The sequence below is a fragment of the Chelonia mydas genome, chromosome 5 (genome assembly GCF_015237465.2).
Source record: "Chelonia mydas isolate rCheMyd1 chromosome 5, rCheMyd1.pri.v2, whole genome shotgun sequence".
Classification (NCBI taxonomy): domain Eukaryota; kingdom Metazoa; phylum Chordata; order Testudines; family Cheloniidae; genus Chelonia; species Chelonia mydas.
This window is the reverse complement of record NC_051245.2, coordinates 64,098,861-64,125,950: the sequence shown is the minus strand read 5'-3', so window position 1 is coordinate 64,125,950 and position 27,090 is coordinate 64,098,861. Positions and strand designations below refer to the sequence as shown.

At 38.7% G+C, this 27,090-nt stretch overlaps 1 protein-coding gene across 16 annotated transcripts in view; it reads right to left on the bottom strand.

Moving 5' to 3' along the window:
• The window catches only part of PPIP5K2 (diphosphoinositol pentakisphosphate kinase 2), a 101,712-nt gene that overhangs the window by 74,376 nt on the left and 246 nt on the right, over nt 1-27,090 (bottom strand). For 11 of the 16 annotated variants that reach the window (XR_006290872.1, XM_037903322.2, XM_043546558.1 and 8 more), the window contains exons 2-5: nt 10,302-10,687; nt 8,005-8,200; nt 7,170-7,260; nt 4,908-4,993 (exon numbers count right to left, since the gene is read on the bottom strand). Coding sequence is in view for 15 of the 16 variants with exons in the window: in XM_037903322.2 (XP_037759250.1) it covers nt 4,908-4,993; nt 7,170-7,260; nt 8,005-8,200; nt 10,302-10,445 (517 nt within the window). In the remaining variant the exon portion in view is untranslated. Of the gene's footprint in view, nt 1-4,907; nt 4,994-7,169; nt 7,261-8,004; nt 8,201-10,301; nt 10,688-11,018; nt 11,133-26,489; nt 26,508-27,090 lie in introns of those variants that run through there. The other 5 variants (XM_037903323.2, XM_043546556.1, XM_043546554.1 and 2 more) reach the window with 2 other exon arrangements.

The following is a 27,090-nucleotide window of genomic DNA, read 5'->3' as shown; positions in this document are numbered from 1 at the left end:
CCTAAAACACTTAACCAGTGAACTTTGGTGCACTGTTGTCTGCTCATCACCCTCCTCTCCATAACTTAGCAGCTCTCTGCCATCCGTATTGGTGCAGGAAGGGAACTCACCTTGGCTGGGGAATATCTGTGTTTCTTCCCTGCGGGTCACTGGGAAGTACTTTCTCAGTGCAACAGTGACTTACAAGCACCATCTAGGCACAGAGAAAGAACACACCAGCATCTCTACCACCCCTGCTTCCTGGGTGGAGTGATTTAAATCAAAACAATTTAATTATGAGTTAAATGAGCATATATGAAACTTTGATTTAAAACACCAATTTTAATCACATTTTGCCTTTGTACATTATTTTCCTAAAGAAAGGCAAATTCCTAATGGTTGGTGTAATTTGGTACTTCTTTTTGCTACCTATACACATGTATTTAAGCAATTACATAATTGAACATACATTTATTCAGGTGCTTAATTGATCCATTTATTAAGGCAGAAAATGGTGAATGATACATTTCTTATGTACTAGATTGATTTTCTATTCATGGTTTGTCATTTGTGGATGGAAACTTGAATTCAATTAAAAAGGTATAAAACTAGCATTTTAAAATTGTTTATTTGTTAAATAAAACTACCTTAAATGTGCATGATACATAAGAAGAATGAGTTTTTCAAAACATGTTTTACATTTAAAACTGATCTGTTTTTAAAAAAAGGATGTATTACCAATAGTTAGTGAACTGAACTGATTGTTTCTGGTAACCATGTCCTTCCAGATTTTAGAACTAATAGATCTCATCCTCTAAACCTCATTTTTATTCATATAGTGGAAGAGAAAAATAAGCTTTCCTACTTTTTCAGCTCCCAATCGGATTCTCAACATTTGATTAACTAGTCGCTGAACTCAACTAGTTAAATAAACTGAATAAAGAAAATATTCTCTGCGCCTGCAGAAAAAGCTACTGCTACCAAAGTCTAGTCCAGGGCTTCAACAAACACTGGTTCCACATGCTTAGCCAGCGAATTCCACAAGTTCACTGGTCTGTCTTTTAAAACTTTGGCGGCAAACATGCATTGCCTGATTTTTTCATTGTATTTTAACGATTTTTTAATAAATTATAGCAAGTTTCATTCTTAATGTGAGTTATGATAGTTTCAAATTTAATTGAAAAGTTTTAAAAGAAAACTATTGTATTTTAATAAAAAATGCTATTAAAAAGATTTTTAAATCACTGATCTTTTTTTAATCCACTCTGCTTGCCTCAGTCCCTCAATTTCAGGGAGAGAGAGCGCCAGCCTCTATGCTGCAACACCTGCTCATAACAATCCCCTTGGTATTACAGAACAGGGAAAGGAGCCATCATTGTCACATCCTTCCACACTGGGCAGAGCCAGCCTTGGCATATCAATGTTTTCTTCACCTTAGCATCTCTCCCCTCACCCTCTTACTTCAAGAAGATGCATATCCTTGTACATAACCTCAAGAAATAATTCTGTTCCGTTTCAAATATTGTACAATTTTTAAGAATGACCTGTCCCAAAGTGTCTGATTAATCATCTCAAACCAACCATGTTCACTGCCATATATTAAATTAAAACTAACCCTTAGATAGAAATTCAGATTTTTGAGATAACTTATATAGCATGCTACAATTCTACCACCAATGAAATTAAAAATACTAAAATCTTAAAATCTCTGAAACTAAGTATTTATTAACGGAATAAACTGTAAGACTGCATCATAATGGATACAGAAACACTTGGCAAACTTTCAGTACCTTGTATTGCAATTTCTAACTGAATTGAGTTCACTTTTTTCAAGTTGCCTATTGCACAAAGTCCAGCCAGCTACAATATTTGCTTAAGCAGGCCGTGTGCAATTTCCTGGCTGTGGTTTGTATTTTAAAAGATTTATGATACAAGAGCTAGAATCTGATGAAAGTGAGTGCCTGTACTGGACTCAAATGCAATACACAATAAAAAGGGGGGCCACCAAGAGACTTCAATAGTTAAATGGATGATGTAAGTAAGTGACTTTATGAATTATTCTTGAAGAAAGATTGTTTCATTTATGGCTATCACAGCTATATTTACATCTTCATTCCTTCTTCCCTCTCCTGGCAACATCAGGTGTGAGAATATTTGTCCATATATATTAGAAGGATCCAGGTTCAATGTCTCTACTATAAATGTGATTAAGACCTAGTAGGCAAGGGACATCCATTTCTCCAAAAATGGGTCTCTAATAGCCTTCCTGCCAAACCATCTTAGTGATACCAGTCTCAATATCCATTAGTCCACTTCAAATATCCCATTTTCTTTCAAGCTGCCCTTATATGTGAAATGCCTTTCCTGAGGTAAGATACCAGGCCATAGTCTCTCCTCATTCAAATCCTTTTATGACTTTCTATTGCAGTGACATGAAATACTGAGCCTATATACACACACACAACATTAAGAAAAAAATTATACTTTCCACTAGCTTTTGCCGGGTTATCTTAATGCTCTAACTCCTGTCTGTCTAGCTGTGTTATATTTTGTTACACCAAGTCTGAAGTTCGATTGTCCCATTGTATTATTTTAACAGTTTCTAATCTGGGGTACTCGGAACTTTTTGAAATTCAGGTCTCTAACAGGAGTCAAGTTAAGCTTCCAAATTTTGAGGTACCAATGGGTACAATTTTCCAAAAATGCCTCATTAACTTATGAGCCCAAGCCCTATTTTCAAAAATGATTTATACTTTACTGAAAATCAACTGAAAGTGATTGAGGCACTTAATGTTTTACTTTAAAATTACCGATAATTTTGGAAAATTCTGACCTATGCTCTCAGCTTGCCTTCAAAACTTCATAGTTTTTATGACAGACCATTCAACTCCCCCCCTCTCCCCCCCCACAAAAGAGGAAATTAGTTATATTCAGGGAACACAACTGTGGAATTTCCCTCAATCCCAAAGTTCCCCAAACCCTTTTTTGTGGATTCTCTCTCAGTTTTAGCTATAACATCTTACAAGATTTACATAAAAACTAAAATTTGATACTTTTTTTTTTTTTTTTTTTAAGTATTAGGGAATCATCAGTAGGCCGATACGCAGTTAAGGATGCACTGAGATTTGCACTTCTAGTGAGGAAGAAACTTCTGGTTTTTTTAAAAAACCAAACAATATATAAATTGGATTCCAACGCAAGAATCTTAAGCAGAGTGAATTTTCAAGACTGCCTCTCAAGGACTCAGACTTTAAGGACAGAAAGAACCATCAAAATCATCTAGTCTGACCTCCTGCATACTGCAGGCATAGAACCTCACCCACCCTCTCCTATAATAGACCCCTAATATCTGGCTGAGTTACGGAAGTCCTCAAATCATGATTTAAAGACTTCAAGTTACAGAAAATCCATTTACTATACTTTAAACCTGCAAGTGACCCATGCTGCAGAGGAAGGCAAAAATAAACCAAAAACAAAACAAAACAAAAAAACCCACCCAAAATCTGTGCCAGTTTAACCCAGGGAGAAAATTCCCTCCCAACCCCAAATATGGTGATCAGTTGGACCCAGAGCATGTCAGCAAGAACCACCAGCCAGACAGTTACACTTTCTGATCTCCAAGAGGTAGCTTTCCTTGCTAATTCATCCCATCTTCCATTCCTTGTAGGCTTTCTGCTTTCTATCAACTGTTTGAGATGCTTGCTCATCCAGTTTGCTCTGCAACCTCTCCCCATGAATTTTTTGTCCTTGCTTGGGATGCAGGCTTCCGATAGCTTTTGCAACCTTGATTTAAAGTAATTCCAAGCCTCCTCCACATTCAGATCCTTGAGTTCTCCAGTCCAGTCCAATCCACTTCCCTAATTCTCTTAATTTTTAAAAGTTTTCCCATTTGAAATCAAGGACCGTAGTTGCAGACCTATTGTTGTTTCTCCTTCCATTTGGTTTAAACTGAATTAGTTCATGATCCCTCAAACCAAGGTTGTCTCCAACCACGAGTTCTTCCATGAGGTCCTCAACTATCCATCAATACAAAATCTAAAATGGCATCACCTCTTGTTGGTTTAGTGACTATTTGGTGTCGAAATCTGTCAGCTATCACATTAAGGAAAATCTAGGCCCTATTACTCGTATTGTGGCATTTGTCATCCTATCTATATCTGGGAAACTAAGTGCCTCTTAATCACAAAATTCCCAGCAGTATTTATTTAATTAAATACAGTCTCTGTACTTCAATTCCCACCTGTAAAAAATAAATAGTAGCACTTCCCTGCCTTACAGGTGTGTTGTGAGTATAAATACATTAGACTGTGTAGCATTCAGATACCTTAGTTAGATCAATAGAAGCTTGGACAGCCTGGTTTCATTATGAAGTTATTTGCATATTTGCCATAACTGTTGATGTTGACCCTTTTAGCCCAGGAGCAACATCTTTGTTGTAAGTCTGTTGACGCGTTAACACATTGTCTGTGTAGGCTCCTTGGTACCAATTCATCCCTAGCATGCTTCAGAACGACAGCCCTCAGCCAGCTCAAAATATTAGGTCCTCCTACTGTCTCCCAGTATCCTGTGCCTTCTGTGGTCTCATTATACTGGGCAGAGGGAGACCAGCCAGGCAGACTGGTAAAGTTATTCAGGATGGGACTGCTTCTGATGGACCATGGCAAGTCCAAAAGTTAGAAGCATCTCCATAGCAAAGTTACAAACTACATTTTGTAGGGAACTTTTGCTGTAAGCATCTGCTCCTCCCCATCTCCTTCCCCCTTGCAATGAGCAGGAAGTCATTGACTGAATTAAAGGCAAGGGGCACAGAAGTGGGTGCAGGCAAGCAGAGGGTTCAGTAAGTTAAAGGTTACTATTCAAAATGTTTAACAAAATACTCCAAGTTGTAAAAATAGAACCTTAATAAGAAAGTTAAGAAAATCTGTTACCTTTGGGATTGTTTGGATCACGGTTCAGAATTGCATAACGAGGAAGTAAAATGCCTTCAGCTTTGAGGATGCTATACACTTCTCTCCTAAAAGAAGAGCACAAAAGTTATCCAACCAAAGCGACAAAGTTCGAACAATATTTACATTTTATAGTCCATGAAACACAAAGCTTACTTTATATAATAACTATCATGGTACTCTGTTCACGTACACAGTGCTTTAAGGGATGTCTATTTAGACAGTTGCACTTCACACCAATGTCACTGAACCAGTGCAAATTGCAACGCCAACATTTTTAGCTTGTCACAAGACTGGAACAGCAGAGTACGGAGAGACTTATTCAATGCAAGTGCAATTCCAAATTTGTTGAAATGCTTGTGCATTGTTGCAACTACTGTTGTGTTTGAAATTTTACTTTTTTTTTTTTTTAACTGTACAAAAGGCTCCAGTGTTTCTATACTATTCATTTTTTAATATTTGCTTTTCATGATGGAGAGAGAAAAGGTGGGTCAGATAATATCTTTAATTGGACCAATTTCTGTTGGTGAAAGAGACAAGCTTTTGAGCTACCCAGAACTCTTCTCCAGCTCGTGATGCAGACAGAGAAGATACTTTGGATGACAATGGAGACTCGGAACACTAACATCTGAACAGGCTTTTGCTTTGTATAAATTTTTTAGATAAAAACTTAGCAAATAAATCACATGAACTCGACAAATAATGTTGTACGTAAGTATAACAAATAGTATATGAACTGTAACACCTGACTTTTTGGGACATAGCTAACTTCTCTGTGCATTTCAGTAAGACTCATCTGTTTAATACAGGGGTGGGCAAACTTTTTGGCCTGAGGGCCACATCGGGAAATAGAAATCGTATGATGGGCCATGAATGCTCACAAAATTGGGGTTGGAGTGCGAGCTATGGGGTGGGGCTGGGGATGAGGAGTTTGGAGTGTAGGAGAATGCTCTGGGCTGAGACAGAGGGCTTCGGAGGGCTGCAGGGAGATCAGGACTGGGGCAGGGATGCGGGAAGAGGTGCAGGTTCTGGCTGGGGGTGCAGGCTGTGGGGTGGGGCTGAATATGAGAGGTTTGGGGTGCAGGAGGGTGCTCCAAGCTGGGATCGAGGGGTCTGGAGAGCAGGAGGAGGATCAGGGCTGGGACAAGGGGTTGGGGCATGGGGAGAGACTCAGGGGGTGCAGGCTCCGAGCGGCTCTTACCTCAAGTGGCTCCAGGAAGCAGTGGCATGTCCCTTCTCTGGCTCCTATGCACGTTAGGGCAGATCTGCACGCTGCCTCATCTGCAGGCAGCGCCCCTGCAGCTCCCATTGGAGTACATAGGAGCCAGAGGGGGGCCATGCTGCGGCTTCTGGGAAACGCGTGGTCTGGCCCCGACCCTTGCTAATATCTTTCAATGTTTGTCACTAAGTGTCTTGTGCAACGACAAAGTGAAATGCTCATGGAATAATACTTTGAGACTGGTTTCAGAGTAACGTGGCACCTTAGAGACTAACCAATTTATTTGAGCATAAGCTTTCGTGAGCTATAGCTCAATTACACAGAACAAAGTTGAAAGTAAAAAAAATTAAATGCATTTAATTAATTTTAAAAACTCATCAGGATCTCATTGCTTGCTTCACAGACTCAACTGGTGTGGGTAAGGGAAGGACAGTAGGGACATACCTAAGCGAGATAACTTGCAATAACTATTTTGACCGCAGTAGTACCCACTATACGCTAAATCTTTCCAAACTGAGAAAGGCACCGCCCTTACTCCATTCTAGATTTACTTTCAGACTGTAAACAATTTGAGGCAGGAGTTGTCATTTACTATATGTTTGTACAGAACCTAGCACTATGAGGTCCTGACCTAGACCAGGTCTCTAAGAGATACTGCAACATAAAGCGATAAATAATTCTAAAGTATTGATCAAAGGAAGTACAGTCCAATACCAGATTACGGTCAACAAGATACACCTATTTATTATTTACTAGTCATTTGTTTTGTAATTTATTGTCTTCTACATGTATGTAAGAACATAAGAATATGTATATATATATACACACACACACACACATTTCTGAGATACTGTCAAATGATGACTACTCTAGAATGATGCACATATTGGTGTTGTCATTGTGATGACAATCCCAAGATATTACATATCTCCAGTATTTCACAGTCTTAAATACTTATTTTATTTGCTGATTTTCAGCAAAATAGAGCTGAAGTGGTTTATATCTGATTTGTAGTTATTACTTACCTATCTTGTATGCGATACTGCATATTCAAGTCATTGATTACAAACGGATTCCTGAGTTTTGCATAGGCAACTGCTTTGTCCAGTGGAAATCCTAAATAAGGTTTATTAAGGAATATATATTAACTTACTAGTATCATGTTTAAGTATTTGGCTAAAAAAAACAACCCAATTTCAATATTATACATATGACCTGAATGAGTAGAGGTTTTTTTATTTTTGTTTTAAATCAGTGTGATCTATAGCTGAATTGACCTAAGCACAAAAGTCAGAGTAGTCTAGTAACCCAGTAAATCAAGTTAGACTACCAGAAAACTCTTTTCCTCTGGCTCCTTGCCCTTTTGTTCCAGCCATTAGAAAACTATGTTTTACGTCTCCAGGCACTCAATAATTTGGTATTTTGCCAGTATACAGAGGGGAGAGGTAGAGGGATGTGACTATCCAAAATGAAAGTTGTTTATAGAGCAAGATTCCTCAAGAGATGTACAGAAGTATTTCTTTAAGTGAGAATGGTCCTGTGCTTACTGGGCTGAGGTGAATAAGTACATCTGATAGCTTCATAAGTAAATGTTATTTGCAAGGTCAGCCATTAGGTTTCAAAAGCCACACCAGACTAGATGATCCCAAACAATTTAATACAGTAATATTTAAATACTGTAATAGCGGAAATACTAAAAGCTGGGTTTAAAATATTGTAATTGTGATGTTAATATTTTTCAAATACCCCCCCAAAAAAGCCCTAGAAACTTGTAATTCGGCTAAATATTCAAATAAAAGAATTTTAAAAAGAAGTCTAAAATGAAGTTAGAGGTTCATGTTACTACTTGAAAAGCTTTACCTTTAGAATGAAAAGAAATGAGACAGTCACATAAAGGCCAGTTTTCTACAGGTTCATTCAAAATGACATCCTCTTCAAATATTACCACTGTGATGTACTTAAACATGGAGAGGCGTTCCAGAATTTCGTTCATTGGTTTGGACTTGGATTTCTTTGCCATGGAACATATCCCAACCACAATCAGCCTTTCTGGTGGCTAACACAAAAAATAAAGTTAAGAGTTAGTGGTTTGGGGTTTTTTTTGTTTGTGGTGGTAGTGAAAGTGATTAAGTATTCCCAGCGTACAATAAGTGCTTTACTAGTCAATTAACAGGGATGTTATATTTCAGTCCAACATTTGTAGATTTTACTTTTAAACCATCATCTAGCAATTTGCAATATTAGATGTTCAGAAAAAACAGTGTTTGACAATTTGCCTTACTATTGCCACGTGAAGAATGACCTGACAAATTGTCAGCAGTGCTAGCGCTGCAGTAATTCTTTACCAGTTCAGGTGCACTACCGCACACTTATGAATATTGTTATGGGTCCTTTTCTCAGGCACAAATTTGAGAGAATCAAAAACTGAGCTGTGAATGTCAAAACCCAATGAGATTATGCAGAAGAATCCCTTGGAAATTAATGTAAATAATTTAGACATACCTAGAAGCCCCAAACCTCCTTTTATTTTATTACACACTATTGTTAGAAGTAAAGTAGGATTATTGTAACAGATTAGAGAAAAATCTCTAGTTTTCCTGTTTACTTTGTGCATGTCACAACACTTCCTGTATAGACAGTTTCACACTCTCTCTTTATATTGGTTTCTCCTTTTTTCAGTGGATCTTTCAAACAGCAAAAGAGGAAAGCAAATTTTTTAGAGATAAGAAAATGTGACGATTTTAAGTGGATTTATTTAAATGTGTAGTGTACAACTTTTTCTTAATGTATACCACAAATATATGAAAAGCCAATACAGTCCAAGTTATCAAATGCTACTGGATGCTTAGTTTGCATTTCCAAATTGATTTTAACTGTGCAGCCTTATGATTCATTAACAGTTTATTGTGCTTAGCTTATAAGCAAACATGCCCACAATCAATGAAAATGTAGTCTAGTGACCACTTCCTGTAGAAGTCAGAAGTTATGCATCTGCTAGTATTATTTTGAAGCAAAGGCTGAGCTATGAACTGTAGTTTTAAAGAGTTATAGCATAATAATTTAGATGGACTGCAAAGCAAGAACTGCTATATCAGTCAAGCTAAGATGTTAGCAAATACACCAACTGTAACTCCAAGCTCAGAACCTTCTGAAAGACCATCTATGGTATGCTTTAAATAAATAAAAATAAAATAAACCTACTTCCTTGTGTGAGTTTCTAGAGACCAGTGTAATAAACAACAGGAGAGTGAAAAGGTGGCTGTCAATTACTGGAAAATGAGGAATAATTGAGGGAATGAAAAAAATCTTACTTATTTTCCATCCACTACCCTACCATGATAATCATGAGTGACCATATGATCACCCAAGTATCACTTTTAGATCACTGCTTTAGAAGCACAGTACAGTACAATGTAAATTAAATTGCAAGATTTCAGAGGCTGAGTACTTGCTTATGGACAAACTTGCAGCACCAGAAAATTGCACATATGTGACCTCTGAAGCAACGTACAAGGGAAAAAAATATTCAGAATTTTTTTTAGAAGTTATTAGCATGTGACTTTCTTCATATAACATGATTTCATATTAAAGCTGAAACAAGGACCTTAATCAGTGATTTTCTAAATTGAAGTATTTTTATAAAAATATTTTTCTCTCTCGGTTAATATCTTGACTTACCAACAGCAGCCATTAAGACCCCATCTTTTTAAAGTAATCTGAGTAGGTACTTGTATACTACACTGATGAAGACCTAATAAGAGTCCTGTAGCAGCAACAGAAAGTAGCTACAAATATGCTAGTAGACCATAAAGTCATGTTATTTTTATTGATGCCTTTATTTCTACATGTTGCACAAAGGACTCAGTCCTGCAAGATTCTGAGCTACCTGGCTCCAACGGACCAAAGCACTTAAGCACATGCTTAACTTTGAATTTAGTAGACTACTCATGATTTAAGTTAAGCATGTGCTCAAATATTTTGCTGGGTTGAGTCTAATGCCTCAGCAACTAACAGAATCAAACTCCTAATGCATATTATGATCACAGTACCCGTAAATTCTGAGAACAATATTTCTCAGCGTTTAGTATTTTCAAGTAATGCCATTAACTATACCTTAAAAAAAAAAATAAAGACAGACACTTTCCTACAGTACTTACAGAATCATACTCTTCATCCTCCTCTTCTGCATGGTCATAGAAATGATCGAAGTTGACAGATCTGGATGAATCCAATAATTCATCTCCATCTTCGCCACCCACAAAGAACCTAGGAGGGTCACTCTCTGTTGCGCTAACCGACATCTTTACAAGCACTAAACTGATCTATGTTGAAACTGCAGGCACTCCAATAGCTGAGATACTGTGCATATTCTCCGTAGCCAGGGAACATACAAATCCTTTGCAGTTTGTCACTTCTTGCAGTCACTTGTTACTGTGACAAAGTCCGCTGCCAAATGCACTTTAACTGCTATCATCAGTTCATTGAGTTGTTGCTCCAACAAAACCCCATAGGTTAAGTTTCTCTGAGAGGGCAATCTTTTACCCTAAAAGAAAGAACAAACAATTCCTGAAAAAAGTTACATTTCATGGAACCATTGTTTTATATCACAATTTTCAAACTTATCATCTGGCGCAAAAAATACACAAATGGTCAGGAAAAAGTGCCAAAATAATTAAAAATTCCAAGACAGACTAAAAGTAGTCTTAAATAAATGTGTATTTTAGGGGAAAAGGTTATTTCTGAGACTGATTCACAGTTTAATCATTGATCCACAGGAATCAATCATGAAACAAAGGAAAATATTAGTCAAAAGCAGATTTTTTTCCATCAGGAAGGGTGATTGAAAAAGATGAAGTGCAGAAAATATTTTTTACCTCTGCCTTTGTTAGAGAAGTGAACAAAATCCTCTTTAGAAGTTCAGAAATTTAACTCCCATTCTTGACTTCAGCTACTTTTATACTACACAGTTTTCTGATCACATTATGCAACTAACAAAGACAAAAAGAAAGGTGTTTGACAAAATTAGCCAAAAATTAAAGGGAATCACCATGATTAGAGATTTTAAAGCCAGTTAAGTTCTGCAAATAGACCTACCTTCAAATAAAATTCTGCAGTAGCAGAGAAACAATTATATTTCTACTTGACAGCATGATTTTTTCCAGCCCATTTAAAAAAAAAGACTGCAAAATAAATGCTACTTCTACACTAAATAGATAAACACAAACTTAAACATTTACAGTGACTTTCATTTCAGTATCAAAGCGGTTTATAAACATAAAGACTCAATGCTTTTATGATGAAGACATATATTATGCCCATTTAAGCAGAAATCTGAAGCACAGCAAAGTAACTTTGCCAAAACAGTTGTCTATAGAACCAAAGAGCCCAGATGATCAATCCCCTGTTGTAATCCGTAGCTTTTGAGATCCACACAGACAAAACAAAGAATCACAATTACTTGTAAGGTAAGCAACTGTTCTTTCTCTGAGTCTTTATGTGGATCCCTCTTATGGAGACTAGCTAGCAGTTCCAAATTAACAGGAGGTGGGTACTGTGTCTTAACTACAGCTAACTAAGAACCGCTCACATCACCAAACCCAGGGTATAATGTTTGATAAAGATGTGGGCTGAGTGCCAAATAGCTGCTCTGCACGTCTCAGATACACAAATATTTTAGGCACGTTAAAGAGGTAGTCTCGGCTGTAGTTGAATGGGCCTCAGTTCCTGATGGAAAGGGCGTTTCTACCAGTTGGTAACAGACTGTAATGCACTGAGCTGAACAATAATCTCTGGGATGAGTTGGCGTGACCTTGCACACCCTTCCCCAATGCCAAAAACAGGGTGATTTCTTGAATGACTTTGTCCTGTCAAAGTAATAAAGAAACAAACTCTGAAAACATATAAAAGTACTTCCTCACAGATTTCAGGGTGCTTTGGAGAAGAAAACAGGAAGCTGATAGTTTAAATGGAAAAAAACCCAAACACACACAAAAAGCCTACACCCAGACATCATCTTATCCCGGGAAAAGTGTCTATATGGGCCTGAATCTCACTAATGTTTCTGGCTGAGGTGATGGCCACCAGGAAGACTTAAGAGTGAGATGGTGAAGAAAGCACTTAGATACGAGTTCAAAGGGGAGGTGGCGATAGTCTATAAAGCACTATTGCTGATAGGAGGAAACTTTCTGAACTGTCCCTGTTATCTTAGAGGTCTTCTCCTGGGAGCAGGTATACAGACATCCAGGGATCTCAGTGTAGACCAAAAGCCTAATGGGAAGAAACTGTCTCAAGTACAAGTGTACTCCATTTTGCTTATTTTGCCTTATACTCCATTTTGCTAGCTTTGAATTAGCAAGAAGAAATTGTAGCCTTGAATTAGTAAGAAGAAATTGTTCTGAGTTTATTCTTTGCTGATTGTGTTAACATTTGCTCTCAGAAGGATAGAAGTTTTACGGCTGTAATTGCCTTATTTACTGTTTGATGTGAGTGAAGAATGTATGGTGATTAACTGAGAAAGGATGACTGGGCCGGATGGTCAGGAAGGGAGTGGAGGAGTCAAGAGGCACCAACTTTATCATCAATCACCTGGATGGCAGATCGACCACCCTAAAGCAAAGCATACACCCCAAGGACGAGAAAAGCAGTTGAGCCAAAGGGACAGATAAGAAACAGCTGTGGATCCTCCTAGTAACAACTCAGAATAATGCTCAACAGAGCAACGTTGAATACCTCATGATTGACAGCTCTGGTGTGACACAGCAAGGTCCATAGACTTGTATGGGGACTTATCACTATAAAAGAAAGGCGTATTGCCATGGGACTTTGGGTTCGTTCTGCATCAACATCGGAGCTTCAAACGCGTTTGACAGAGCCCAGCTCCCCCTCCCTCGTGTGCAGTTTCAGCTGGCCACTGGAAATGACAGAGCAACACTAAGGACTGGTAACTATAAGATCCAGCTCCTGAACCTTTAGATGTGCATGCATACGGAAACATGCTGATTTCAATGCTTAAATTTCATAAACGCAGCCTATTGCTTTATCCCCTTTAAAAAGATTCCATTTGCTTCTTCTAAGCATAACATCAGAGCAGCTCTAGAGTATTTACAATATGCAAGAACTCATCCATGCATGAGCTCAATAGATCTGGACTTTCGAAGAGGAGATCTTCTTTAGTCATTTGGACTTCTGAGAATCCTTGAGGATTGTAATAAAGATGCCCTTCTCATGGTGATATCTATGGCCATGGAACACCTAGGTCACTTGGAGCCGAGTTCTGGCTACTAATTGTTCCTCTTAAACAATGGCTATCAGGTCAGCCCTAGCCTCCTAGGGGAGCTCAATGAACAGTTATACTCTGTCCCATGCTACATAGTCGTATTTAGCAAATAGGGTTTGAGAGTTGATTGTCTGTAGTTGAAGAGATGCCCGAGTGTAGGTCCTTCTACCTAAGAGGTCAAATCTCTAGGGATCTTTGTCCTCAGGAGTGTGGTTTTAGGTGGTCCTGTCTGCTTGGATTTGTCCTGTGCTGCAGATACCACTAGGGAGCTAGGAGTCGGATACAAGTAGAACTACTCAAGTACCTTTTGAGTGACTTGGTATCTTTTCTTCTGCTCATTTCACATTGGAAGTAGAGAGGCTGAAGTCTGCCATAGGTCTTTTGCAGGCTTCTATGACTCCATTTATTTGCATTGCCAATCTGTCTGGCAGATTGGAATGGAGAGTGTCAATTTATCTGCTCTCTATCCTTCCCAGTAACTCCTGAAAGAACTTGAAGTCATCAGGAGGTGTTACTGGAGCAGCTGTCACCTCCTCACCCAGAGAGGAGCAAGTTAGATCTTTAAGGTAAGAGGTATCTCCTGTGGACCTTCGAGAATCTTCAACAACTCTCTCCTGTTCCTCAAGACAGTATGCTTTCAAGGTGCACCAAGTTAGACTGTATGTACCCCTTATACCTTGACTGACAAATAGGCATTCTGTTTTACAGTTTAATCTGTAAATAGCTGTACTAGTGAAAAATTGTGGTTTTGCAGAAGATACCTAGCAATGGTAAAATTCCTTTAAAGGGAATGTCAACAGAATGCACATCATGTTCATACTTCCTGCTTTAAGTTACAAGCCTTGGCACTTCCTGTTTATGCTCTCCTTAGTTCATTTCTTGACCATGCATAGCAGTAGCATACCAAACTATTTCACACCTAAGCATGTACCAGGAATAACACAGCAAACTAATAAATCAAAACCAGAAATAAAATACATATACGCAAACTTAATCCTACCCAAACTAGGGATGTGTGTTCTAGTGATATAGACCTTCAAACATTCAGCAATAAAACAGCCAAATCAAACCTCTTAAGTTTTCTACTTCAGTGAAGCGCCATAGCAGTTTTGGAATACAATGCCACCTCCCTCTTCTCCAAATGTACTCCAAAATAGGAATTATAATCCAATGTAAAACCGAATCTTCCTGATTCAAATCCACTTCCCTTCAGCAGTTTTCCCTATTCCCAGAAACCTCCACAGGAATTCAACTTGGGATTTACCATATTCACCTACATAAAAGTTAGTATTTCAGCAACTTGCAGAAACAAAGCAGCTGCACCATTAGTAGTAAAGGTGCATGTGCTCGTGTGGAAATGGCTCTGGATTTTACTGTTCTTATGAAACCCTGATTAAACCTAACACATAAGGTCCTACGCAAAAAGATAAGTACTGTTGCATCTGTGCCATTACTGTTGGTTGCTGAGATGGGGTACTAATTTTGCTAGTGTGGACACACAGGAAAGTAACGTAACATTACCTCTACTGCATTCTACGGGGGGTTAACCATCACTTAAAAAAATTTAAAATTACAGTATATATGTCCTTTTGTTCTCTCTCATGAAGGGCTGTATCATATTCCTAGTAATGGCTAAGCATTGTTGGTAAAGTATGTTACCTACACAAATACTTCCTAAATCAAAAATTACACCATTATTGTCAAAACGTAATTTCACTTACATTTTGGAATTAAAACTTCTGACTTTTACAAAAGTCATATACCCTTAATAATTAGGGGAATTTGATTTAGTTTGCTTTTAAAAGCAGGTATCCATCATCTGGTTTCAGTTCTAATCAGAGGGAAGTTGGTCAGACTTAAGAGTTTCCTTCAGTTCTCTCCCATTCAAATTCCGCGGAAAAAAAAGAGATGTACAACTCGAGTGGTCAGGAACTAAAGCAGAGACTGCAACTGTATGTAGCAATTAAGGGATCTATCCAAATTCTGAAGACTGAAATTCACCTGTTGCTATTTACAGGTCATTTCAGCCTAAATTATCCATGCAGGCGAGAACAACAACAGAACAGTATTAATGAAGTATGTTATTTAGATACCCTCTGTAAGTTGTCAAAAATTGTATTCAAGATGCATACTATTCACTGGGACAACTATGCCATTGTCAAGAACCAAGTTTAGAAATATTTGACACTTACTGTCAAACATGTTCTGTGGTCTGAAAAAAGCCAGCTTCACAGTGTAATAAAGCACATGTACAGAGCACATCAGATTCTTAGTGCAGTAACTTATTGATAACACAATTAAAACAAGGGTAGACACACTGACCAAACCCAGGCATTTGACAGCATTTAAAAGCAGTCAGTATTATACAACTATAGGTTTTTGCCTTTGGAACTTTATTTACTCCTCTACTCAGAAAGAAGCTGACAATTATGTTTGCTTAAGCTAATATGTTTCCAAAAGCTTCTTAAAAGCCTGAAAATAAAATGTTTCTCCTTACCACTTCACTTTCCTCATCTGCCACATGCAATGATTTCTTTCCCACTGCTATGAATGGAGTTTTATTTGACTAAAAATTCTAGTTTTGCAACATAGTTGATGATGTAACAGAAGACTAAAGATAAGGTTTGTTAGGTTGCTGCTGATGTGGAGCCAAATGAGGGAGCCGAGCAGTACAATATGTAGAGCTTGGATAAAGTCATGACTTCGCTCTCAGGAGGACTGTACTCCATAGGGAAGCTTCAACTAGAACAACTCAGGATAAGGCTCTCAGGTTTAAGGGACTATTTTAAGTGCCAGAATTACGGATGCGGAACCTCTTACTATAGGGGATCAAACCAAAGACAGATTGAAATGCAAATATTACACCTTTAATAAGGCCTACCCCCCAGTAAAAGCATCTTCTCAAATCCACACAATCAGAAAAATTTGCAAGGGGAGGAAGGCAGGCAAGATGGAAAGAGGGACAAAACAGAGTGAACAAAAAAGGTTATGAAAATATTACCATCCAGGGCACATTCAATGCTTTACTAGTTGTAAAGTTCCATATATCTTACATGGTAATAAGACACATTAGAAACACAGAAAGTGGTGTACATTCCCCACTAGTTTACCACAATTTTAAGAATAGATCTGACATTTTAAGAGCTCTGATCCATTTCAAGTAATTAAATACTGATTGTGCCACTTTGATATTAATCTTCCCATACCAACATTACAGAAATGTTTAACACACTAAAATAGTGCCCGAGATGTGTCAAACATCTGCCAGACATTAATTACATGGATAGGATCTTTCAAAAGAACTAAAAAATGTCTATCCTACTACTAACCTCTGTCATAAATATAAAGGGAAGGGTAACCACCTTTCTGTATACAGTGCTATAAAATCGTCTTACCTGTAAAGGGTTAAGAAGCTCAAGTAACCTAGCTAGCACCTGACCAATAAGGGGCCAAGATACTTTCAAATCTGGGGGGCGGGGGCTTTGTCTGTCTGTCAGTGTGATGCCTCTGCCCGGGGACAGATCAAGAAAGCAAGCAATTCAACTCCTACAGAGTTAGTAAGTAATCTAGCTAGAAAATGCATTAGATTTTGCTTTTGTTTTGACTTGTGAAATTCGCTGTGCTGGAGGGAATGTGTATTCCTGTTTTTGTGTCTTTTTGTAACTTAAGGTTTTGCCTAGAGGGATTCTCCGTGTTTTGAATCGGACTGCCTGTCAGATTATCTTCCATTCTCATTTCACAGAGGTGCTTCTTTTACCATTTTTTTTTCTCCTTTCTAATCAAGTTCTGTTCCTTTTAAGACCCTGACTGATTTCTCTATGATCCTAAGACCCAGTGGTTTGGGTCTGTGATCACTTTGTAACCAATTGGTTAGGATATTATTCTAAAGCCTCCCCAGGAAAGGAGGTGTAAGACTTGGGGGAAATAGGAACTCCAAGTGGTCCTTTCGCTGATTCTTTGTTAAATCACTTGGTGGTGGCAGCGTACCCCCCAAGGGGAAAAAGTTTGTGCCTTGGGGAAGTTTTACCCTAAGCTGGTAGAAATAAGCTTTCATGTGGGTCCCCACATCTGTACCCTAGAGTTCAGAGTGGGGAGGGAACCCTGACAACCCCCTCCAGCCATGCAGACTTATTTTAGGAATTTCTGATATGCAGTTTTGATGAAAAAAAGGAATTTTCAATACAGAATTAGTAACTTAGAAAAATTTACTACAGCATACAAAAAAGAATTATATGAGTTTAATCCAGTAAATGAGATCCAATAACTATTATAAAAAAGTGATAGAAAATTCACACAAACATCTACGAATAGCCAAGAAATTATGGGTCAAGAACCCCCAAATCAAGAATCTTCAACTCTCATTGGTAGATACGTACTTTTCAAAGGCAAATTAAAAAGTTCATTCCCATCTTCCATAGATAGTAAAATAGCAGCTCTTTGCTTAATGCTACAGAAATAATCACAACCAATAAAACACTGTGTGAGCACAACATGTTTAAAGTTGACAAACTTCTCTAAAATTTTTCTTTTTACATCTCACACACACTAGTTGAGGAATTAAATTAATATGCAACTGAAGTCAACAAGTTGGCTATAAAGAACTCGTTTCCAAGAGCCTGTGGGCCACAACCGAACAAACAAAATACCTAGTAAAGCCTGTGCTGTTTCTTCTCAACCTGATGTCAAAGACGACTTGTTGTTGCATCAAACTGTGTAACAATCTACACTGAGCTGTAGATTATTTCACAATGCCATTAACAGAGGGAAACTGTATATTAGGAAGAACTCTATTGAGAAGTTAACGCTTTCATTCCTTAAAGCCATTTTTTCCCCAGTCATTTAGAAACAAGGGTCTATGCTGGACACTGATTGTGGATATCCTGATTTTTTCAAAACCACTCTGTTTACAGAGTATTGCAACTATTACTTTTTGTATGGTGCTTAAGGAAAAAAAAGTAAAGAGCTATGTAAGAGCAAGGACGGGGGAAATCACAGAAGCACCATATTGAAACAGACAAGCCTAGTCAGTTTAAATCTAATTTCCTGTTGGGCCCTGGGGAAATATTCTGAATGAAAAGTGAAGTCAACGTCCCCTTCCCCACTTGTATCTGACTGAAGCAGAGAGGACCCAAACTAGAGAGAATGAAAAGAGTGAGAATACAAGCCAAAAAATTTCCCACAACAATTTGATACGGAAATAGGAATGTGAAAAAGCAAAGTATGTGAATTAAAGTCTTTCAGCTACTAAACTAGATGTATCCAATTTAAAATAAATATGCTTGTATTAGCGCTGTATTTCATCAGCAGACTGGTGCTTGTAATGTAATCTCCTCAGTGCCCTCCCAATGAATGCTACATTCTAATTCTCAATCAGAAAGGAGAGGTACAGAATGATATTCACGGCCAACACTATAGAGAGAAATGCTACAAATGAGCAACAACTCATCTGGACAACGTACAGAATCTAAATATACTCCAATAAGAAACAGCAAAATTCTATTTAACCTTAAGTTAAACACACACCTGAGATGAGAATGTTACACAAAACCTGTAGCTACACTTGAGTACCAGCAGGCTGTTTCTGGACTGGAGTATCATACTGCTTTCTTAAATCTTCTCAGCAAAATTGTACAATTTAAACATATAATATGGCTTTCCTCTATCAAACTTCACAGTGACAGTGCACCCCATACTCTTCACAGTGACATTATGATATAATCATGGCATAATTATGATGAATTTTATACAAGACAGGTCATGTGAGATGTCATTGGAAAAGTTATGATTTGCCGAATATGACTATCCTATTTGTATGCATGTACCGTTTTTGTATCTAAAGTTAAGAATATTGAATAAGTATCTGTATTTGAGCCGTGCTTATTCTGAGTGACGCCCACAACTAGCCTTTCTGGTACAACAGTGAAGCAGTCAGACGGTGCTGATGGCCCATCAGCAAAGACAATGGACCACAGAAGAACTTAACCTTCCTGTGAACACTTTGGCCATCCTGTAAGCAATGGCTGCTATAACACTGCAAGGGCATGTGACCAGACAACATGTCTCTGGACTCTATCTTGGGATGTCAGTATTTTTCCACAAACCGGTCTGGGAACCAAGTTTTGAAAAAAGGGTTCCCGCCATATGCTAAAGCTATATAAGGCAGGGAGTGACATCATTTGCTGTTCTCCACCCAAGAAGACTCCTGGAAACACCCGAGGAACAAAGACTGAACCAGGGGAAGTGCTGGACCCAGGCTAAAGGGATTTCTAGCCTGTATGTGAAAGACCTGGGATTCCAAGCTGTAAAGCCAATGCAGCTTGTCCCTTAAGAATCTGCAGCCTGCTTGTGTCATCAGCCAGGGTGAGAATTTGCTAATTTATACTCTATCTTTCTAGTATTTTAGGCTTAAGTTTGTGTTTTTGTCTATTTGCTAGGTAATCTGCTTTGATCACATATAATCACTTAAAAACTATCTTTTATAGTTAATAAACTTGTTTTTGCTTTATCTAAACCAGTGAGTTGGAGTAAAGTACATGGGAAATCGTAGCTCAAAGGGCAAAAGCTGTTGCATTTCCTCTCCACACTGAGGCGGTGGTGAACTGGATAATAAATTGATACTGGTTGGGGTTTGGACCAGGACTGGACAGTACCGCTCTGGGGTCCTAGGCTGGGAAGCTGGTGGTTATTTTGGCTGTAGCCTCTCTATTGTTGGTTCCCATGCAGTGGCTGGTCAGAGAGCCTGCATGTAACTGCAGCTGGATGTGTATGCTGGTGGAAGTGTAAAACCGGGAGCGTGTCTGCAGCTTGTCACAGCAGCACAGTGAGAGAGGGAGCCCAGGCCAGTGGGTCAGAGGGCTCAGTGGTTCCCCAGTTTCAGGTGGCACCCCGCAGGGAACCTGTCACATTCATATAACATATATTTGTCTTTCCAGGGCATGACAGGCATAACTGAACTGTACGGGAAACACGAGTTACCAATACACCAAATCTGCCAAGCCCTACTAGTTTATGGAGCTGCTTTACTTCTTTAATCAAGAAGTACAGTGCAATATTCATCAGATCCCCTCTTAAGATAGGGGGAAACACTAAGCCAAACAGATGTTTCTGTTATCCCAAGATCTCTTTCACATATCAACACTCAGCCATGACACACCTTGGCAAAGTAGATTTAAGAAAAATACATATAAATTTTTAAAGCATCAAAACATTGTAAGAAGACATCCTCATATTTGAAGCCAAGAAACTGTGGAAATAAACTTTACTGTCCCCTAATATTCCCATTCCCTAAATTAAATACAAGACCAGACCATTCTATGTTTCAGCAATCATCATACTGGCATCTACAGCCAAGAGGAGAGGAGCCAAAGGTTCAAGATGCATGTCATAACTTAGCACTTTCACATCCCTTTTCATTTAGAATGAGAGAAGTAGTATTCATAGTAACCTTACCATCATTTCAGATAGGAAAATTGAAGTGCAGAGAGGTTAAGTAAAACATTCTAGATAACAATGAATCAGCAACTATTGCAGTAACAGAACTCTGGACTCAGAACCGCACCAAGCTGTGTGGACCATGGTTCTCTCCTACACTCCATAAAGCTTGCTTCTGGAAAACAGAGCTTTTGGAGTCACTGTGGGGAGGATGGAGATAGATACACTAGGATTTCTACTCTCTATTAGAAAGGCAACTGGTAGCTCTCACTATAGTTTTTTTTTTTTTTTTCCCTAAAATATTCAGTTTTGGAGCTGAAGTTTTCCATGTTTGGTCTCTTCCCAGTGGTAACATATTTTGGAAGCTTTAAGCAAAATCCTTCCAGTGATTTAGGAGGCAATCTGAGTAAATAATCATTAAATACAAATAGTTTATTCTGTGTTTGTAAAAGAAAATATTTGGTTACTATATGGCTGCACACCAAAAAAACCTCAAAGTGGAGGAATGCAAAAATAAGGTTCCATCAGCAACAATGGTCTGGTTCACAGCCCTACTGTATTAAGTGCTGCACAAACACAGGAAGACGGTTTTGGAGACAAAGACTTTCAAATTAGATTTTGTCTTGCTTACAAACGTGTAAAATGAAGGAAGTGGGAAGTAACAGCAAAAAGATCACACTATTACACAACCTGATGGTTCAAAAATCCTTAGAATGCCTCTTTCACCTTTTATAAATGAAAATCAGCTATCCCCATCTGTGGCTCAACCTAGTCATCAGTATTTGGCTTATTAATTACAGGTGTCACAGCAGAAGTGGATCTTGAGGAGAAATGTCAAGTCGGATTAGAAATTAGCTCAAGGAGAGCATTCCATGTGTATCGTAGAAAGCAAAGAGACTTGAGAGAAACATGCGCTCAAGGTGGCAGAACAGATCGAAAGGGTATTATAAGACACCAAAGTAAATAAAAATACTGTGCTTCCCTGTTTATGCCTATTTTAAAATACAGTAGAACCTCAGAGTTATGAACTGACCAGTCAACCACAGACTTCATTTGGAACTAGAAGTACACAATTAGGCAGCAGCAGAGACATAAAATAAAATAGCAAATACAATACAGTACCATGTTAAATATAATCTACTAAATAAATAAAGGGAAAATTTAAATAAAGATTTGACAAGGCAGGAAACGGTTTTGTGCTGGTTTCATTTTTATTAAGGTGCATAAATGCAGCATTTTTCTTCTGCATAGTAAAGTTTCAAAGCTATATTAAATCAATATTCAGTTGTAAACTTTTGAAAGAATCACCATAATGTTTTGTTCAGAATTAGGAATATTTCAGGTTACAAACAACCTCTATTCCTGAGGTATTCATAACTCTGAGGTTCTATTGTACATAAGTATTTGTACTCCACAAAAAAGCCATGACAGTGAATACCATTCAAATTTAGGAAGAGATTACTTATGTGCGCTGTGTAACCATTGTGTACACTATGGTTAGAGCCCTGCAAATCCGCAGATCCCCGCTTTATATCTGCAGATATCCGCAGATCATCTTTGCAGATTGCTGATGTACGCGGATCCAAATTTTGTATCAGCGCAGGGCTCTAATAATGGTACATGCACCTGTTTAGACTTATCTGCTACAATCAATCCTTCTTTCAGGTATTCCGCCCCCCTCCAATGAGGCAGTTTCATATTATGCAAAAATAGGCAAGATATTAACTCTATTCTTCATGCAGAAATGTTTCTAAAGAAAAAATAAGATGTGGATTTTTTGGTGCCAGTACTTTATGACTGAAAGGAGTGAACACTATGCATTAACTAGTTCAAAAACAATCCTGACCCAAGTCATTTAATGGGTGGAAAGGCTGCTAATCACTGCTATGTGGCGAAAAAACTAATTTTCATGGAGTACATACCATGGTGCCATGGCAGCCTTAGGGTCCAAAAAGAAATCTGGTCAAGATACAAAGATATTAGCAGCTGTGCTGCCAAACACTACAATGAGCTGATGTCTGGCACAAATTGCAGATATCTAAACCATAATCATAATGCAGATACTCTTCACATTCATTAACCTCTAAATATACTTATAAGCTCAATCTGTCCAACATATCACACACACCAGCCATCAAGGAAAGTTATGCCCACTACAAGTTTGGACTTTTAAAAACAAATCACTGCTTTTAAATTAAGTGTATAAAAGATCCCTTTTTAAAAAGCAGGAAACAATTTTTCATAGCAACAGACAGCTGAACTAGTTATTTTCAAATTTCAAAAATTCACATTGGAATGAGACAAAGACTGAAAAGCATCAAGGTTAAAAAGGCATGAAAACAGAGCCTTAAAAGTTCACGTGCCCTGATCCATTATATGATTCCACTGATATGAGAAAGTCCCTCTTGAAGCGCTATGCCATTGAGTGTAAAATAAATATTTCACATCACAGATTCAGAAGTTCAACATGGAAAAAACGTATAACTTGATCCGGCCCCATCTTCCTGGCAATAATATATTTTAGGGCTGTCAATTAATTGCAGTTAACTCACGTGATTAACTAAAAAAAAAATCATGATTTAAAAAATTAATTGCAATTAACTGCAGTTTTAATTGCACTGTTAAGCAATAGAATACCAATTGAAATTAAGTATTTTGGATGTTTTTCTACATTTTCAAATATATTGATTTAAATTACTACACACAAAGTGTATAGTGCTCACTTTGATTATTTTTATTACAAATATTTGCACTGTGAAAAGAGAAACAAATAGTATTTTTCAGTTCACCTCTTACAAGTACCATAATGCAATCTCTTTATCATGAAAGTGTAACTTACAAATGTAGATTTTGCTTGTTACATAACTGCACTCAAAAACAAAACAATGTAAAACTTTACAGCCTACAAGTCCACTCAGTCCTACTTCTTGTTCAGCCAACTGCTAAGACAAACACATTTGTTTACATTTACGGGAGATACTGATAACTGCTTCTTATTTACGTCACCTGAAAGTGAGAACAGGCGTGCACATGGCACTTCTGTAGCTGGCACTGCAAGGTATTTATGTGCCAGATATGCTAAACTTTCGTATGCCCCTTCATTCTTTGGCTACCATTCCAGAGGACATGCTTCCATGCTGACGACACTCATTAAAAAAATAAATGCGTTAATTACATTTTCACTGAACTCCTTGAGGGAGAATAGTAGGTCTCCTGCTCTTTTTTACCCACATTCTGCCATATATTTCATATTATAGAAGTCTCGGATGATGACCCAGCATGCTGTGAATTTTAAGAACACTTTCACTGCAGATTTGACAAAACGCAAAGAAGGTAACAATGCAAGATTTCTAAAGATAGTTACACCACTCGACCCAAGGTTTAAGAATCGGAAGAGCCTTCCAAAGTCTGAAAGGGACGAAGCGTGGCGCATGCTTTCAGAAGTCTTAAAAGAGCAAGACTCCAACGTGGAAACTACAGAACCCAAACCATCAAAAAAGAAAATCAACCTTCTGCTGGTGGCATCTGACTCGGAAGATGAAAGTGAACATGCATCGGTCTGCACTGCTTTGGATAATTTTTGAGCAGAACCCGTCACTAGCATGGACTCATGTTCTCTGGAATGGTGGTTAGAGATGAAGGGACATATGAATCTTTAGCGCTTCTAGCATATAAATAACATGCAACGCCGGCTACAACAGTGCCATGCAAATGTCTGTTCTAACTCTCAGGTGACATTGTAAACAAGAAGTGGGCAGCATTATCTCTTGCAAATGAAAACAAATTTGTTTGTCTAAGTGACTGGCTGAACAAGAAATAGGACTGAGTGGACTTGTAGGCTCTAAAGTTTTACATTGTTTTGCTTTTGAATGCAGTTATTTTTTGTACATAATTCTACATTTGTAAGTTCAACTTTAATGATAGAGATTGCATTACAGTACTTGTATGAGGTGAATTGAAAAATACTCTCTCTTTTGATTATTACAGTGCACATAAATATTTGTAATAAAAATAAAGTGAGTACTGTACACTTTATATTTGTGTTGTAACTGAAATCAATATATTTGAAAATGTAGAAAACATCCAAAAATATTTAAATAAAAAGTATTCTATGAACAGTGCGATTAATCACGAGATTAATTTTTTTAATCACGCGATTAATTGAGATTATTTTTTTAAATTGCTTGACAGCCCTAATATATTTCTATTGTTTTGTCCAGCCTAATTTACATTACTTCCCTTTGTAAACAATTTCAGTTTGAGAAAGGTCAAAGTTTTTCCCAAATTTATCCGAGATTTCCCCTTAATTTTGTCTCCACACAGAAATATACCCCATCTTGTACTACTATAAATAATTCTTCTTCATCTTTTGTTTTTACATCCTTCAAAACCCTCAGACTCAGTGACTCCTAAGCTATTATTCAAGCCTTGCTTAGCTCTTTTATTCTTTCTGCAAATCAATCTCTATAACCCCAATATCTTCCACTGATATTCTCTAAATCTGTTCCTCTTTGTGAGCATCTTTTTAATAATATGGCGCCCAAAACCCAAAGTACTATGAGGTATGATTACACCCAGGACTACCATTGCCTCCTTGCTCCATGTTTCTCTGTACGCATTCAAAAGGTGCATTGGCCTGTTTGTTACCATATCACATTGCAAACTGATGTCAATAGAGCTCCATATAAATTCATTTATACAATACTGTTCTGAAACGGGGTTCCAGCTGGTTGCTGCAAAACCTGGACAGTTATCTTTGAGCACCTCTCCAATGCAGCAAAGATGAAAGTTCCATGGATAATTCTCTCCGAGGTCTGGTCTAAGCCTAAAACTTAGGTTAACCAAGCTACATCACTCAGGGCTGGGAAAACAGTCTCATAGGACAAAAATTTAGGACAACCTCACCCCCACTTTAGATGCAGCCAGGTGGACTGTTGACCTAGCTACCGTCTGTTAGAGGGGTAGATTATCTACTTCACTTGAAAAATCCCTTCTGGCAACACAGGAGTGGCTACGCTACAGTGGTACAACTGCAGTGCCATGGCTGTGACCCTGTAGCATAGACATACCTGGAGTCAGCTGACCACAAAGTAGGTGAGAGCGGGACATCAAGCCTAATGATTATACCTACTATGTTTGAAAGAAAATATGTTTAATTTGCTAGATGATAGACAGAATATGTTTGGGAAATGCTGAAGTGTCCTGAAAAGCCAATGGAAATTCGGGTTTCAGAGTAACAGCCGTGTTAGTCTGTATTCGCAAAAAGAAAAGGAGTACTTGTGGCACCTTAGAGACTAACCAATTTATTTGAGCATAAGCTTTCGTGAGCTACAGCTCACTTCGGTTTCTTTGCAATAACACGTTAGGATTGTATCCAAGTTATCTGATTGCATACTTGGAGAAAATCACCTGGTGGCCCAAGAATCTTTATTAGTCTAATTTTATTTCTTATAAGTTCAACTAAGATTTTGCAAACACATTCATGCAATAGTCTTTAAAGGGTTTCAGTCTGTAAATCTGTGCATCACTCTAGTGTATTGTCATTCCACTGTCCTCAGGCTGACTCTACAATTAAGGAATAAAGACGTGACATCTTGTGAGTGATCATGTTTACGGAACAAAGCCCAGGGTCACCCACCTCAAACACGCGGTTACCGATTCAGGGGAGTTTCGTGAAAGTAAGAGTTCGCTTTCTCCTCCAGAAGTAATCTCTAGCTCCCTGGTTAAGATCAGCACTTGGTCCCTAGGAAGCAGCCCTAGCGCTGCCTTTCACCACGGTGTCTGTTCATGCTACACACGCGAAGCCGCACGGGGGGGTGGGCGGGGAGAGCGAGCAGACCAGCGCCACTGGGCACCTCCTGTGCCCCCACAGCCCTGGGGAGGAAAGGCGCTGCTGGGGCTGGGCAGCGGGGAAGCGGTCATCTAGAGCGGGGCCCAGGTGCCTGCCCCGGGGATCGCTGCTCGGGCGCTCCCCGGCTGCGCTGCAGCACGAACAAGCGGGAAGCGCCTAGGGTGGCGCCGGCCACACGCGGATGTAAACGGCCCCCGAGCGGCCCTGGGACTCAACGACCCCCGCCCGGAGCCCGGGGACAGGCACCCGACGCCGCGGAGATGGGCACGGACGCGAGGAGCGGCCCTGCCCTCCCGCCAGCTCCCTCGGCGGGGACCGGCCTGGCCGCGGGCGCGCAGCAGCCCCTTCCCCAGCGGGCTCCAGCTCCCCGCGGGCCCGGGAGTGCGGA